Source organism: Raphanus sativus, chromosome 6, assembly GCF_000801105.2.
Source record: "Raphanus sativus cultivar WK10039 chromosome 6, ASM80110v3, whole genome shotgun sequence".
NCBI lineage: Eukaryota > Viridiplantae > Streptophyta > Magnoliopsida > Brassicales > Brassicaceae > Raphanus > Raphanus sativus.
This window is the reverse complement of record NC_079516.1, coordinates 5136128-5152414: the sequence shown is the minus strand read 5'-3', so window position 1 is coordinate 5152414 and position 16287 is coordinate 5136128. Positions and strand designations below refer to the sequence as shown.

At 38.8% G+C, this 16287-nt stretch overlaps 6 protein-coding genes, 1 long non-coding RNA gene and 1 other non-coding gene across 8 annotated transcripts; 4 read left to right on the top strand and 4 right to left on the bottom strand.

Moving 5' to 3' along the window:
* The first annotated feature begins 383 nt into the window (after nucleotides 1-383).
* LOC108811180 (transcription factor TCP4) lies at nucleotides 384-2280 on the top strand. Its single transcript, XM_018583219.2, has 2 exons — nucleotides 384-1790; nucleotides 1877-2280. The coding sequence occupies exon 1, from the start codon at nucleotides 674-676 to the stop codon at nucleotides 1760-1762; it is 1089 nt and encodes a 362-aa protein (XP_018438721.1). The 5' UTR covers nucleotides 384-673; the 3' UTR covers nucleotides 1763-1790; nucleotides 1877-2280.
* A 1460-nt stretch (nucleotides 2281-3740) lies between these two features.
* Nucleotides 3741-5103, bottom strand: LOC130496767 (protein S40-7-like). Its single transcript, XM_056989199.1, has 2 exons — nucleotides 4963-5103; nucleotides 3741-4633 (listed from the first exon to the last, which is right to left on the bottom strand). Exon 2 carries the CDS (start codon nucleotides 4607-4609, stop codon nucleotides 3905-3907), a length of 705 nt encoding a protein of 234 aa, XP_056845179.1. The 5' UTR covers nucleotides 4610-4633; nucleotides 4963-5103; the 3' UTR covers nucleotides 3741-3904.
* A 49-nt stretch (nucleotides 5104-5152) lies between these two features.
* Nucleotides 5153-6527, bottom strand: LOC108813119 (protein IQ-DOMAIN 10). The gene is made up of 4 exons (XM_018585578.2): nucleotides 6287-6527; nucleotides 6111-6224; nucleotides 5696-6037; nucleotides 5153-5606 (listed from the first exon to the last, which is right to left on the bottom strand). Exons 1-4 carry the CDS (start codon nucleotides 6359-6361, stop codon nucleotides 5340-5342), a joined length of 798 nt encoding a protein of 265 aa, XP_018441080.1. The 5' UTR covers nucleotides 6362-6527; the 3' UTR covers nucleotides 5153-5339.
* A 468-nt stretch (nucleotides 6528-6995) lies between these two features.
* Nucleotides 6996-7069, bottom strand: TRNAI-UAU (transfer RNA isoleucine (anticodon UAU)). The gene has a single exon. It is a non-coding gene; the product is annotated as a tRNA-Ile (tRNA).
* A 115-nt stretch (nucleotides 7070-7184) lies between these two features.
* Nucleotides 7185-8131, top strand: LOC108837765 (ras-related protein RABA1g). The gene is made up of 2 exons (XM_018610785.2): nucleotides 7185-7445; nucleotides 7514-8131. Exons 1-2 carry the CDS (start codon nucleotides 7225-7227, stop codon nucleotides 7956-7958), a joined length of 666 nt encoding a protein of 221 aa, XP_018466287.1. The 5' UTR covers nucleotides 7185-7224; the 3' UTR covers nucleotides 7959-8131.
* Nucleotides 8132-9037: 906 nt separating this feature from the next.
* Nucleotides 9038-10114, top strand: LOC108837766 (uncharacterized). Its single transcript, XM_018610786.2, has 2 exons — nucleotides 9038-9722; nucleotides 9807-10114. The coding sequence occupies exons 1-2, from the start codon at nucleotides 9038-9040 to the stop codon at nucleotides 10052-10054; spliced, it is 933 nt and encodes a 310-aa protein (XP_018466288.2). The 3' UTR covers nucleotides 10055-10114.
* A 3085-nt stretch (nucleotides 10115-13199) lies between these two features.
* On the bottom strand, nucleotides 13200-14154 carry LOC130496769 (uncharacterized). The gene is made up of 3 exons (XR_008935931.1): nucleotides 13819-14154; nucleotides 13636-13734; nucleotides 13200-13555 (listed from the first exon to the last, which is right to left on the bottom strand). It is a non-coding gene; the product is annotated as an uncharacterized LOC130496769 (long non-coding RNA).
* Nucleotides 14155-15032: 878 nt separating this feature from the next.
* LOC108836158 (protein RALF-like 9) lies at nucleotides 15033-15558 on the top strand. Its single transcript, XM_018609356.2, has one exon. The coding sequence runs from the start codon at nucleotides 15152-15154 to the stop codon at nucleotides 15383-15385; it is 234 nt and encodes a 77-aa protein (XP_018464858.1). The 5' UTR covers nucleotides 15033-15151; the 3' UTR covers nucleotides 15386-15558.
* The last annotated feature ends 729 nt before the right edge of the window (nucleotides 15559-16287 follow it).

The window sequence follows — 16287 nt, the reverse complement described above, 5'->3', positions numbered from 1 at the left end:
TAAATGGGAGGATGCAAAAACTGAACTAGTTTAAAGTTTTTTATGCCACTTTTGTTTTATGATTAGTAAGTACTGAAGTGATATACTTTGCAGGTGTACAAGATTATCAATCAAACCCAATTATGATGAACATGATATGTTTTACATTTCTTTTAAAATTGCTATTATATTGAATGGACATGATATTAGTTTTTTCCCTTATGTATATATTGTCTTAATATTGTTATGTGATAATTCATATTAAAATCGAAAAGCTTAGAGTTAGTATGTTTTATCTTAAACAGATTTTTGGTTGTTCTCAAAACAAGACATGAAAAAATTTAGAAAACAGCTAAACCTTGATTACTACCCCCAAAAGAAAGAAAAGTAATGAGAGAAAAACGGGCACCGTCATCTTAGCAATTGCGTCATTACCAGCGTCACAACAAGACACGCACACTTCTTTTTATTTACTTTTTCTTGATTGGTCAATTTACACATCTCTCTTGCTTCATCTGTTTGCTGCTTCTTGCTTTTCTCTAGGAAGTACATAGAATTTAAACGAGGCAGAGATTAATTCAGACGTGGGGCTAGTTTGCAGCTTTTGATAAAATCATCTTTCTTCTTAGGCTTTAAGCTATCTCTATCCTCGACGAACAAACACGCTGAGAGCTTTCCTCAATATGCTCAACCAATGGCAGACGACCACCGCGAAGCTCACCACTTCCTCCACCCTCAACCACCTCCAATGAGACACCGCGCTACGTCACAGGCGGCGAACGGAGGCTGCGGGGAGATAGTGGAGGTTCAAGGAGGACACATTGTGCGGTGTCAGACGGGAAGGAAAGACCGTCACAGCAAAGTCTGCACTGCCAAAGGGCCACGTGACCGGCGCGTGAGGCTATCTGCTCACACGGCGATTCAGTTTTACGACGTCCAAGACCGTCTCGGCGTCGACAGACCGAGCAAAGCCGTCGATTGGCTCATCAGAAAGGCAAGAACTTCCATCGACGAGCTCGCTCAGCTTCCTCCGTGGGATCCCGCCGATGCTAACGCCGCCGCCGCAAATGCTAAACTCAGAAGAACCGCCGCCAAAACCAAAATCTCTCCGTCGCCGCCGCCGCCGCCACCGCCGCAACAGCTTCAGTTCGGTGACGAGTCGAGTTATCTCCCGCCGTCGATGGATTCAGATTCGATCGCTGACACGATGAAGTCGTTTTTCCCGGTGGTCGGCTCTTCACCGGAAGCTCCTCGGAATCAGGATCTCCGCCTCTCGCTGCACTCGTTCTCGGAGGGTCCGCCGTCGCTCCTCCACCACCACCACAGCTCTGCTTCCGAGCCTGTTCTGTTCTACGGGCAGAGCAATCCGTTTGGGTACGACACGTCGACGGGTGGTTGGGAGCAACAGTCAATTCAGAGAGTGGTGAGCGGAGCAACCGATACAGTAAACGGAGGAGGAGGGTGTCAGTACTTTGCTCCACCTCATCATCCTTCCACGACGTCGTTTCAGCAAGTACTCGGCCAAAGTCAGTTTTATTCTCAGAGGGGTCCCCTTCAGTCCAGTTACACTCCTATGATCCGTGCTTGGTTTGATCCTCACCACCTTCATTCCATCTCCACCGACGATCTCAACCACCACCATATTCCTCCGCCGGTATTCGCCTCAGGCGAATTATCTTCCGGTTTTCTCGTACCAGCACGGTTTCAGGGTCAAGAGGAGGAACAGCAGGACGGTCTCACCAACAAACCGTCCTCTGCTTCCTCTGTTTCTCGCCACTGTTAACAATCGAACCAATGTCCTCTTATTCCAGGTTATCCCAAGTTCTGTCCTTTATACATTAATTACAGTACTTTTGGAGTTCTTGTTCGTTCAACTTATAAAAAAAACATTTTGCAGGGGTTGTCAAGTTCACATTCACAATGAAAGCTTTGGCTTTAGATTTTTCGGAACAGTGAAGGCGTTCTCTCGGTTTGTATTCAGTGGCTCTCAAAAAAAAAGTTGTGGAAAGGATTAGAGACTAGAAGAAGACCAAACAAATGTGGTCCATAATTTCAGGTTCTTCTTCTTCCAATGTCCTCGCCTTGACAGTTGTAATTTTCATCTTTTTCACCAGTTAGACAAGGTTCTGTAGCTCAATTATGGTTAGATCCCAAGTTTTCTTCTGTTTTGTTGTGTCTGAAAAACTTTTTTTTTTGTTGTGTGTTGTATCATCATCAGCATCCTCTTGTTACTGCAATAGCCAGATGCAGTTCTCTCTTCTTGTTATGTGTAAGCTCTAATAATATTTCTCTTCATTCTCATATGTGGATTTACGCTGCTGTCCTCTGCTAAGAAACTGTTTGGAAAATCCTTAAACAAGATAAACTTAAATGCTCTGTTCAAGCTAAATCCTTGTTAACAACATATGAGCCTATGTTGATTCTTCGTATATTTCACTCAAATCCCCTGGCCCTAATGATAAAAAGTTAAGTCATTTTTCATGAACAGTAAGATTTGAATGGTTGCTTCATCTGGAACATCAGGGGGATTTAGCCACTTCCCTTAAATTAGAAGTGAAAACTTTCTTCACAACAATAAAAAAGAGTTTCATGTCTAACTGATGTCATTAATTGTTCTCTCTGACCTACTTTAGTGGTGGTAGGAGAGATCCACCAAACATGAATGTGATGTTGTCTTCTATGATTAGTAAAAGAATGGGGACATGAGACAGGTAATAGAGAGCCACCATGTTTGTCTAAATGTAGAAGTTCATCAGAAACTACTCAAATCTTCTCTATCAATCATCTTTTGACAAATAATATTGGGTCTAGCCAGAGCCGTGCCTGATACCAAGCAGGTGAAGCATTGGCTTCGGGGCCGACAAGTGATATTTAATTTAGGGGCCAATTGTTAACAATGTTTCTCATTAGTTCTGTTGGTAAAACATAAGTATAGTATATTGCGAGGTCTTGGGTTCGAACAGCTTGGATGTAATTTCTAATATTTTTTATGTTTTACTAAATCACGGGCCAAAAAAAATTTGTTGGCTTCTAGGCCAAAAATTGTCAAGCCCGGCTCTGGGTCTAGCAAGTTAGTCAAAGTGATACTTGGGGGTTAAACTTAAATGCATGGTCTCCGATGTTTTTATTTTACCATCATTTAATAGAGGAGAACTATTAGCATATATTTAGTTTACCTTTAAGAAAAAGAAAAAAAAAAGCAAACACCTTTTCAATGTGATTTAATAAACACATCAAATGAGAAGGTGAAGTACGTTCTACCGAATGATAGAAAGGCCAAATCTTTACCTTTCTATGAAGGTTTCATTACTCAAAAGCACATATCCAGTACAGTCTATCTGCCATGACCAAGTAATATGTGTCTCACTAAACCTGAAAATATCTAATGGGCTTGAGAGGAATGTTGAAGATGGAACCAATATTGTACAAGAGCTGCCACGTTAAAGAATGGTCCCCTCTCTATAGTAAGATCTCAATGTCTTCCTTTTAAATCAAAAGATCCAAGTGAAAAAAAAGTCATAGCTTTTTAACCTCTCTTCACTTGTCTACTTTCACATAAATATAGTTGCATATTTAAGAATTTGAAACGAGTAAAGATTCACCCACACTGACAACACAAAAGGTGATCACTTTTATTCTCAGAGAAGGCTATGGCGACTCATAAAGATTAGTCAATTTCGATTAGGTACACCAATGTACAAAGTACTTCCCAAAGCCGTCATTATAAATTGAATAAATTTGAAACTCAAACATGTGAAGCATGAAGCAACCAATCACATCAATCTGATTGATATGAAGTAACAATAAATCGTGTAATGTAGACAACACATATGAACGATACACTGGAACGTTTCTGTAACCAAATAAAACCGATTCAATCGGGGACAACAAATCAAAGAATTTTTTTTTTTAAAAAGGAGAAAACTCAATCAATGAAACCAGTTCTTCTGAAAACAGCATTCCTCACCTGCCGAAGATCCCTCCCTTTAAGAGTTCTTCCAGCTCCTTCAAGCACAGAGCAAGACAGCAAAGAAGACTGAGCCAAAGACCTCGCTACAATCTCGTGAGGCGGAAGCCTCTCCCCATCTTCTTCTTCATCCTCCTCCTCATCATCATCCACCACATCAGTCAGCTTGAACTCCTTCTTATGACGATTCATCATCGCCGACGGTACTTGAACGGGAGCTGACTGAGGAAACTTCCCTCCGTTTATAAAAGAAGAGGTGAACGGAAGCCGTTCTTGAGGCGGTTTAGGAGCAGCAGCGGGGATGGTTCGAGCACCACCACCGCCGCCGCCGCCGGAGGAAGAGGATGAAGATGCTGTGGAGGAGACCGAAGTGGAGAGAACAGAGGCGGGTTTGTGGTGAAACACGTGGTTGAGGTAACTGTTTCCAGATGGCTCGGGGAGAGCAGCGAGGATGCCAGAAGCTTCCACGTTTTTTAAACTGCTTTTGCTTCTTTGAAGTTGACGAGCTTGTGGATGTTGTTGTTGTTGTTGTCGCGTTGGAGAAGGACGAGGCGCGTGAGTTATGTCGATTGCGAAGATGTCGTCTTCGTGGAGCTCTCCGTCTGCGGAAGCTAAAGATGGAGAAGAGGAAGAGGGGATATCGATCCTTGTAGTTTTGTTCATTTCTTTATTTTTGTTGGCAAAGATCTGCGAATCAGAGAAAACATTAAGGAAAAAAAAAAGTCAATCAGTTTAGGTTTTATTACAAAACCTAACTAAAGTGGAACTAGATCGGTCCTGAAAGTAGAAAATTATCGAAATTTTGTTTTCCTGGGTATTTTAAAAAAAAAAGAAAGATCGTTTTCAATGGAAGATTTACCGAAAAAAAACATAGATCACAACGTAGGAGGTAAAAAAATTTCAGAAATCTTGAATCATAAGAAGTTGCAGCAAAGACGAAGATCAATCCTTATGGAAAGAATATGAACTTATTATTCAATAAGGAGATCCATAATCGAAAGGGGGGGGGGAATTACCTTAACTATGGGAAGATGAAAAGATACAACAGCAGGTTAGATGCACGACCAGCTACAGGCAGAACAGAGAGACGAAAAAGACGAAGACCTGAACGATATATTTCTAGAATTTTTTTATATCCCTATGTAAAATATTAATGTCGCCGCTTTCGTACTGTGTGTAATGCCAATAAACTAAAGCCCAATTAGCTAAAGCCCAAACCGATTCATTTATCAGACGATTCCGTGACCCTTAACAGGATTGTTGTAAAAGAGCGCGCGCGTGTGTGTAATTACAAATAACGACCAATTTATATAAAACAAACCATTGAGAAATCAAGCAAGATAATGCTTAAACGTAAACATAAACAATTTTTTTTCAAAAATCATAATCAAATTCATCCGGAAATGGGTTTTCTGGATTTTGCAGCTTCCTTGATGTTTGGCAAACCCGGTTTAGTGGATGTTTTCTTTTTGATGATCAGATTGGGTGGTGATGATTTCTCCGGTTTTTTAGCTGGTTTTATCGGTTTAGTGACTTGGTATTGAGCCCTAATCTCCCAAGGTCTAGCTGCTATCCACCGTTCTTTCCAACTCCATCCCCAGTTTTCTTTGTCAAGGTTAAACGAAGCTTGACCTAAATACTGTGTAGCATTAGCTCTCCACTACAAAAACAAAAACCAGAAAGTTACTTGAGACACAAGGTATCTAGAACACAAACCAATTAATGGAGTAAGTCTCAGTATTCATTGACCTGGTGTGAAAAAGCGTAAGCCATCGCTCGTTCACGCTTCACTGTAGCTTCTTCTTTCTGTTGTATCCTCGCGAGAATCTCCTCCATTGTGTCAGACCCTCCACACCATTCAACTTCTATCTCATGAAGCTTGATCTCCAGCTTCAACCGATTCTCCAACCTTTTGTTCTGGAGCCTACCTTGTGTCACCATATACATACGCCGTTCTCTGATCTGACTCTGTATATCGCACCAAGAATGCATCACGTTGAGTGCAATCGAAGTTTGGTTCGTCACTGTATGGCCTTGGATCAATGCGTTAAATCTCCTTGCACTCTTCAAGCTGCAAAGTCTTTTCCTCGCCTGAAGATTATTCCCAAGAAAAGCTAAATATTGGAGCTGTAAACCAAGTTTCAAAATTGTGAAAATGACAAACCTTGTATGCTCTAAAAGCCTTTTGAATGCGAATAGCAGCGATCTCTATGGTAAGAGTAGTGGAAGCTGAGCTTGATTCGACCGGTTTGACACGGTTTAATGTTTCAGAATGTACCTGAAAAGAACATACATATTAAAGTAACTAGTATGCAGGACTGAAAACAGAGATTTACTAACGTTGCCTTGGTTTGATTTTGTATGTTTTGTTGCTTTGAAACAGACGAGAGAACGGACCAACCATCCAGATCCCATAACAAAAGAAGATTGTTATTAAAAATCTGAGAGATTCAGTAGAATAAAAGATTTTATTGGAGAAGATGTTGCAGATTGAAGATTTAACCACATTATGTCATAGTGAGATGGAGTGTTAATTGTGTGTTTCTTTCTTGTAAGGCACACGAATGTTAATGTTGAGTGGGTTTTAAGTAAATGGAGATAGGGAGAGAAAGAGAGAGTTGAAGCTTCGTTCTCTTTATGGTGAATAAACCCATCTTGTTGATTGACGTTTCAACTAATGGTGAAGGTGGTGTTTGATCTTTTCTTCAATTACAAGGTGGGGTTGTTTCCGATATATTTAATTAGTTATAGGCAAGCTTTAGAAAACTGATAAAAAAGATGGATGAGACTGGGAGGAAAATAAATTAAAAAAAAAGATTGCGAGGAAAACGATGGTTTAAGATTTCAAGAGGTTTCCCGGTAACTATTGATTAGTTTGGGATGAGATTGTTGAAATTCCTAGATAGAAGGGTATATACCATAAAAATAAAGAATTACAAAGTGGGGTTCTTTCTGATATATTTAATTAGTTTGGGGTGAGATAGTTGAAGTTAATAACTAGAAGGGTATATACATTAAAAGGTTAAAATTATTAAAAAATTATAACAGCTGCTCCCGGCGGGGCTCGAACCCGCGACCTTCGGCTCATAAGACCAACGCTCTAACCAACTGAGCTACGGGAGCTGCTTGTTAGATATGTAGTATAACTTCTTTATAACTATGACTTGTTTCTTATCCTCTGCTTATGACTGGTGCGTTTCTTCGGGACCCGCGTTTCTTCTTCCCCTTTCTTAGCGATTACATTAGAATCTCCGATCCTTCCTTCCTTGATTCTCGTAATGGCTACGTATACAGCTGACGACGATTACGACTTCCTCTACAAAGTGGTACTAATCGGAGACTCCGGCGTCGGCAAATCCAACCTCCTCTCTCGATTCACACGCAACGAGTTCAGCCTCGAGTCCAAATCCACCATCGGCGTCGAATTCGCCACCCGAACCATTCACGTCGACGACAAAATCGTCAAAGCTCAGATTTGGGACACCGCCGGTCAAGAAAGGTACACACTTTCTTTAAAAAAAGTTTCATCCTTTACATTCTCAAAGATTTGATTTTTTTTTTGGGAAGATACCGAGCAATCACTAGCGCATACTATCGAGGAGCTTTAGGAGCATTACTTGTCTACGACGTTACACGGCACGTGACTTTCGAGAACGTCGAGAGATGGCTCAAGGAGCTTAGAGACCACACCGACGCCAACATTGTTATCATGCTCGTTGGGAACAAGGCTGATCTGCGTCACCTTAGGGCTGTTTCCACGGAAGATGCTACGGCGTTTGCTGAGAGGGAGAAGACTTTCTTTATGGAGACGTCTGCATTGGAAGCTTTGAACGTTGAGGATGCTTTCACTCAGCTGCTTTCTCAGATATACCGTGTGGCTAGCAAAAGAGCTTTGGATGTTGGTGATGGTGATGATGGTGATCAGTCTGCTCTCCCTAAAGGACAGAGTATTCATGTCGGGTCTAAGGGAGATGTGTCTGAGGTTAAGAAGATCGGTTGCTGCTCGAGTTGATCTCAGTTGTTAGAGGAACTATGTGGTTTTGAGTAAATCTATGGAACGGATGATGATTCTCCCTTGTCTTGTTACTTTTGGTGTAAGCTAGCTTCTCGGATCCTTATAAATGTTTTATCTATGTGTTACATGATCATATTAGAAAATCTATAAACCATTTATCCCTCTGGTTACATATTGGGCAGATCAAGAACCTGAAGTTTCTGTATAGACTTTCCAAAAGGGTTCTTTTTTTGTTTGGACATTGTCTTTGTTGTAACTAAGCCGAGTAATGAAAATGGTTTTGTGTATTTGGTTTGCTATATATTGTAAGATTGATCTATCCACAACATATACCCTCAAACAATAAACGAAAACACTGTAATATGCTGGATTTTTGATACTCTTCTGGTTATAAATTGAAACTTGTATCTATCCACATCAACAACAAAGTGCTAGTAATATCAATAAAAAAGCACAACAAATCTCGGCTTATATTCCACCAAACTCACATGTATGAGGCTCATACGTATCAGTGCACCAGCAACCTATCCTTGACCAAACAGAAATGAATTAAGAAACTGATGCTTGAAGCTTTTTGATCAGAACTTTGTAATGATTCTAAGCTTGTTCAAACAATGCTAAGCTAAACCAAACAAATCTCAATGTCCATAGCATAAACTAATAAACACAGAGCATTGTTGTTATTTTCTTCAAAATAAATTTCATCCATAATTTTATATTTTGTTTAGTTAAAATAGACATATCATTATGGCATATCAAGAAATACATAAAAAACAAAAAAAAAAAACTTTGAAGATATATCTAAACATATCAAGAAAGAAAAAAAAAACTTTGAAGATATATCTAAACATATCAAGAAAGAAAAAACAAAAAAAAACTTTGAAGATATATCTAAACATGAGATCCTTGTTGGAAAAAGATTTTGTTTTCTCCAATATATATTAGGATTTGGTTTAATGATGCCGACCCTCTGATTCTTATAAATACATACACTTATAACCCTTGAAGAAAGCATCCCAATTACAAATCACAAATAAATTGCTCCATCAAAAGCACACGTACTAAGAAGAGAAAAGATGTCGCTGTCTTCTTCACAAAAGAAGTTGCTGGTAATCCTTGTGGCCTTTGCATGCGTCTTCACATCAGGCGCAGAGGCATGGAGCTGGAGTTGGAGCTCGGGTTCAGGCTCAGGCTCAGGCTCAGGCTCAGGCTCGGGTTGGGGTTGGGGCTGGGGATCCGACGGCTCAGGCGGATCAGCCTCAGGTTCGGGTACAAACCCTGATGGTTCGCATTGGAGTTGGAAGTGGGACCCCCGGTCAGGCTGGAGATGGAGTTCAGACTCAAACGACACGAAGCAAGGCTCATCAAACCATAACGTTACGAACCCAGGCACATCAAATCATAACGTTACAAAGCCAGGCTCATCGAACCATAACCATACTACTAGCCCAGGCTCATCGAACCACAACCACCATAATGTTACGAAGCCAGGCTCATCGAACCACAACCATAACGTTACAAAGCCAGGCTCATCGAACCATAACCACCATAACGTTACGAAGCCAGGCTCATCGAACCACAACCACAACGTTACAAAGCCAGGCTCATCAAAACATAACGATACGAGGTCAGGCTCAAACGATAACTCGGTATTTGCAAAACCAAGAGAGGTCGTAGTGGGAGGATCAAGTGGATGGAACTACGGAGTGGATCTTGAAGAATGGGCTTCCAAGACTACTTTCCATGTTGGCGATGTTCTTGGTAAGTCGTAATTGTGTATTTTCTTGGATGATTTGTGAAAAGAAGTTCTTGGCTAATTAAATTATTGTTTGGATATTTTTGCAGTTTTCGAGTACAGCAATATGACAAACCGAAGACATGACGTGTACTTGCAAACAAATCTGTGGAGTTACAGGACCTGCAACATCGAAAGTAGAAATAAGATTGCTTCATCGGAGGATGAGAATGGATCTAAAGAGAGCTTCAAATTTACTCTTGCAATGTCACAGCCTTACTCTTTTGCATGCGGAGAGGATAACGGCTTTTATTGCCGTACCTATAACATGAAGTTCAGCGTTCTCCCTGACGCCTGATGAGTCCTCTCGTCACTCAACCCTTTTGCCTTTGTTGCTTTTTTTTTTTTGCTTTCGATTTTCTTTTTTTTTTTTTTTTTTTTTTTTTTTTTTTTTTTTTTTTGAATAAATGTAAAATTTTATTCATCCAAAAAAACGTTTGTACATCAAGTGTAACAGGAAGCTTAATGAAAAATAAAAACTACAACGAAAATTTTATCTAGTTCCAAACCACACTTGTAATCCCTTCTCCATTTTCTTGTCTCCTTGACGCTGAATAGTAGACAGTCTATTTCTCACATTCTTGTCAATCACTTTAGCCAACAGCATATGCGGAATCTGTTTATCACCATGTCTTCTATAATTCCTCTCTCGCCAGATCGAATGAATTGCTGCCTGAAATGCATATCTTATCAGGAAAAGCTTAACCTGGTCCTGTCTAAGATCAAGCATTATCTCAATAATATCCTCCCAACGCTCCGTGTATCTTGTACCAAGCAACCCTCCAATCAACTTCTGCCATATGTAACTTGAATAAGCACAAGAGAAGAACAAGTGGTTTCTTGTCTCCCCTTCCTGCTTGCACAAGACGCATATAGGATCAATGGCTTGATTCCACTTCAGCATACGATCACATGTTGATAGTCTATCAAGCATCGCTGTCCAGGCATGAAAAGAATACTTAGGCGTGGCATGCTTAAACCAAACACACTTACTCCATCGTTGCAATATGTGTTCCTTTCGAACAAGCAGCCAAGTACTCTTTGATGAGAAATTTGGTTTGTATCTCTCTTCTCTGTTTTTCCATACTGCAACATCCATACACTTCAACCTTCTAGATTTCAGTTTCTCAATTTCTTCCTCCACTAAATTCAAAATTACCACACGATGCCTTCTCCTCCTATGCTTCTGTATTACTTCTGCTACTGTCCAAGTTTCTGGTATACCCATATCAATATAACTTCTTTCTCCCAACAAGTCTTTTAAGCGCCCCTTTGTACACCAATGATCATACCAGAAGGAGGTAGACTCTCCATTTTTAACTTCTACACGATGAAACTCCTTAGCAGCATCTCTTGTCTTAAGTATTTTCTTCCACATCCAAGAACCTATTGTTGAGTTCTCCTTAACAGACCAGAAAGAACCTTTGCGGATCAAATTCTTCTGAATCCATTGCACCCATAATGAATTCTGTCCAGATAGAATTCTCCATATCAATTTGAGACAGGATACTTCATTTACTTCCTTCAAATCCCTTAACCCCAAACCACCTTCTTCCTTCTTCTTACATACTTCCTTCCAGCTAACTTTAGATTTTCTCGTATTCAACTCAGGCCCTGACCATAAGAATGCTGCACATAATTTCTCAATCCCATTTATGCATTGCCGAGGAAGTCTAAACGCTGAAAACCAGAAATTCGCCAAACTCATGATGACAGATTTAAGAAGTTGGAGTCTCCCTGCGTATGACAAAAATCTCCCATTCCAATTACACATCCTGGTCTTGATCTTCTCCATCAATGGTAAGTAATCTGAGACTGTCATTTTCCTTGTGAGAAGTGGCAAACCCAGATAGCGGACCGGCAATTGACCTGCTTCAAAAGGGAAGTTCTCAAGAATAGCACTCTGGTTCTCAACAGAAATCCCAGCCATATACAGAGTCGATTTCTCCAAACTGATCTTGAGACCCGAAAGCTTTTCAAAGTCATTAAAAACCTGGAGAATTCCTTCTACTGACCTCTTCTGCCCATCTGTGAAAACCATAATATCATCCGCAAAGCAAAGATGTGTCAAGAGAGCATTCTTGCATCTTGGATGATATCCCACCAGTCTATCAACAGCCGCTTTATCCAACAACTTTGACAGAACATTCATACATATTACGAATAGTGAAGGGGATAGAGCACAACCTTGACGAAGCCCTCTAGCACTATTAAAATAGCCCGCAAGCTCCCCATTCACTTGCACCGAAAAAGACGCTGTTGATATACATAATCTGATCCAGTGTATGTACTTAGCAGGAAACCCCAAAGCTTCTAATGTGGCGAGGAGAAATGGCCACTGGACTGAATCAAACGCTTTAGATATGTCTATCTTCATGGCGCATCTCGGAGATATCTCACTCTTGTGATAGTCTTTAACTAATTCAGTAGCTAACAATAGATTCTCCATCAACAACCTATCCTTAACGAAAGCTGACTGATTTGAAGAGATGAACTTAGGCATAATCCCTTTGAGGCGATTGGCTAACAGCTTTGATATTATCTTGTATAGCACATTGCAACAAGATATTGGCCTATAGTCTTTCATTTCCTTAGCTATTTTCTTCTTAGGTATCAAAGCTAAGATAGTAGAGTTGATACCTTTAGGAAGAAAACCTTTAATAAAGAATGACTGCACTGCTACCACCACATCATTCCCAAGTATTGGCCAAGCTGCTTTAAAAAATTCTGTAGTATAGCCATCAGGTCCCGGGGATTTATTCGATGGCATCTTGAATACAACTTCTTTTATTTCCTCCGCTGTGACTTCCTTAATAAGATTCTCTTACTGCAATATTATTAGAGTAGTTGCTATGTTTTATTAGTTAAGGTTTTCTTTTTACATAATGATTTGAGGAATAAAACAGAGATGAATCCATGTCTTTTTCCTTCATATTTTTATTTTATAGAGATATTTTCAAGGCTCATGCTATTTTATAGATTTTCTTACACCGTTAGAATCAATTCAATTACTATTGTGGCTGTATATTGGCGTTTCAATTCAGCATCGTAGTTAGCAATTTGCACCAGTTGTGGCTACTAAAAGTCTTTATGGAGACATCTGCTTTGGAAGCTACTAGCCCAGGCTCATCGAACCATAACCACAGTATGTCATCTGGTTTTCAGACATCACAGTTGTGGGTACTAAAGGACATCTGGTTTTCAGACATCACAGTTGTGGCTACTAAAGGACAGAGTATTAATGTTGGGTCGAAGGGTGATGTCTCCGAGTCCAACAAGGTCGGTTGCTGCTCAAGTTGATCTCAGTGAAAGCCATTTGTTTCTTAGGGGAACTATATAGTTTGGTTATCTATGGAACAGATGATCCGTTGTCTAGTTACTTTTGGTGTCTTCTTGTTCCTTCTTTTGGTATAAGTCTCTCAGATCTTTATAATGTTCTACCTATGTTTACATGATCATATTAGTCAATCTATGAACATAAAAGGGTGCTTTAGATGAATGCAAAACTAAACTTCAGAGTACCAAATCAAATGTACAAGGAACCAAGAAGCTGTACAGTTTTCTTAGTCACTGAGCCACTAGTTACAGGTTTACTCTGTTTCTCTTATGAAACCATTATATAAAAGCATGTCCAAAAAAAACCATTAACTTCTACTAGGTTGCAAGAATCTGTTTCCAGATTGGTTGATGGAGCTTCTTCCAGGTTGATTCTGGTCGACAAGAGGTTCTCCTTTTCAGAAGAATATGTGTAACAGCCAGTCTTGACAGTTCCAATATGGTCGCTCAAAGCAAGAAACTCCTGAAGTGTAATAAGAAAAACCAATGTGTATTCACTAAATATCTATAAGGTGAACCTTTAACGAGTAACCGTGGATTCACCTCATAAGCCATGTCCTCTATGTCCAACCGCATGTCTTGACGATGATCAACATGATTAACAGCGTCCTAGAAATCCCCTTCCCAAAACACTGCAGCTTCCTACACATATTAACAGAAAAAGTCAATATTAAAGAATGAAAATGACACCAGAAGATGAAAATATATGCTTCAATATGATATTACATCAGCGGGAACTGCTATATAGTCAGTCTAAGAGTCGCTGCAGGTACAAATTCGTCTAGGGGATGTTGCTGGTTTATCCTAAAACCAGTTGATTCAACCGGTCCCACGTGATTGTACGAAACATCATGCATAGTCACGGACTCACGGGGACAGTGTCTGAGGCTGAAGCCATGTGAGGGTATACAGTGGGGGGAGATGTCGGATAATGGCTCAAATAGTTGTGCCTGGTACTGGTAGTGTATACAAATGGTGTGTGATCTCGTTTCATGGAATCTTGGAAAGCAGACTATATCAGAGTCTATGGAACCAGTAACATCGTTACCCAAGAGATCATTCAAGAAACCCAAGAGTATTTAGTAAACCCAAGAGTATTTAGTAAACCCAAGAGTATTTAGTAAAAGTCTTCCATTTAGAAACCCAAGAGTATTTAGTAAATTCTACTCTATTATTTCTGTGGACCAATGAGCACATGTTAGTTATTGTCAGTTATATCATGTAGGTCTTCTCTGTAATCAATTTGATCCATTAAATAAAAGTAGAATCGTCATCAAACGCATGTTAATGCAATGTTATGACCTGTAGTGTGGTCCTTTGGTCTTTTAATGGTCTGGTTAAACTCCGTTTTTCTCTCTGTATGACTGCCACATCACCCAACTATATTCCTCAATTTTCTGTTGATTTACCGTTACACTTCGCGGTTCATTACGGAGCTTACGCGCGTGTGTTTTTTTTTCATGCCATTCTGTTCTTCGTGACTTTACCCAATTTAATGCTCATGCATCTTTGTTATTATATGTAAATGGATCACTTGAATACAAACTCAGAGTATACTTTAAAGTAAATCCCCATTTCTTAACAGTTAACATCATGAAGGTTTTATATTATACTAGTTTTAGCTTGATTGGAAAAAAATTAGAGTAACTGGGCATAATTTTTTTTCCACTCCACATTGTTTTACCAATAATACTATACAGTCACACCCTTAATCTTAAACGGGAAAGCTAATTATATCTGTTTTTGTCATCAGATATAAAATGTTTAGATCCCTTAGTTTTAAGAAAACATCAACCAGCTGAGCTATACTAAAATTATCCATTTACTAAAATTTATGTGGTTGCTAATTAATCATCATCCCAAAATAACTATTTGACACGCAACTACTATCTACTATATAAGCACCAATAACCTCTTCTTCATAACTCCACCGAGAAAATTCCAAATACAATTAAATATATAAATACAAAATAATTGAGCTCCTAATCGGAGTTTTTTTATAAACTATTTATTTATTTAATTTATTTGGAAAATAACAACACAAATAATTAACAATAATATGGGGATATCTAAAACTATTAAAGTTATTTTCTCTATGGCTCTTGTGGTGTTCTTAGCTCTAGCAGCAACCAAGATAGAGGCAAGATACATAGATTATGGTGCCCTTCATCATGGAGATCCCAGTTTCGGTTGTAGTAAACTACACCCTCAATTCTGCAAGAAGCAAGAAGCCAATCCATATGCGAGAGGTTGCGAGACTATAGAACGTTGCGACCGTGGCCAGAAAAAGTGAATCAACCAAGTTAGAGCACCACTTTTTGGTTTATTTTAAAAATGGAATCCCTATATTATCAAATGATTAATTTCATTTTTTATTATTTTAAACTCTGTTATTGGTTGTATAAATGATTGTTACCATATTAGTAATAATCAATAAAATAATAAAATTTATTATTTGTTCTTCTATTTAACAATCTTTCAAGCTATTTTCATTTTTTTATCATTATAGTGAAGCCCTCTTCTTCATCTTTGGAGCTTCCTCTTGGACAAATTCGAATTCACCAGCATGGAATTAGTATAAGCTTAAGGGATGATTTTACTTTTTAGTGATTATTAGCGATTTGTTAATATGTTTATAAGTTTACTAGGGGAGCTCCGCGCTACGCGCGGGATTTGATGAATCCGTTTTTTAGAAAAACTCCATAATTTTGTGAAAAAATTCTTGGAAAAATTGCCAAAACCGAATAAAAAATACTTTTTTGTTGAAAAACTTTAAATAAAATTTTTAAATTATATTCTACTAAAAATAGAACTCATCTTCTATGGAAAAGGAATGCGATTTTTACTAATTGTAAAGATAATTACTTTTCCCTCGAATGCAATTTTTACTTTTATGAAGTATTCCAAAATTTCTGGAATGGAAAATCTGTACACTACTCGAAACATATACTGAGATAGAAACTACATTTAGGATTTTTATCATGGTTATACACAGTGTAGAAAGTGCCTTCTACGGATAAGAAAATCTGTTTTGCAAAAATTAAAGAAGTTTCGGTTAAGAAAATATTCTAAAAATATTCTAAATTCCTAAAACGTGTTTTAATTGATTTTTTGTCAAAATATCAAAAATACGATTTTGTGTTTTATTTTTCATCAATATTTGATTTCTCTATAATTTGTCTTGTGATTTTCACA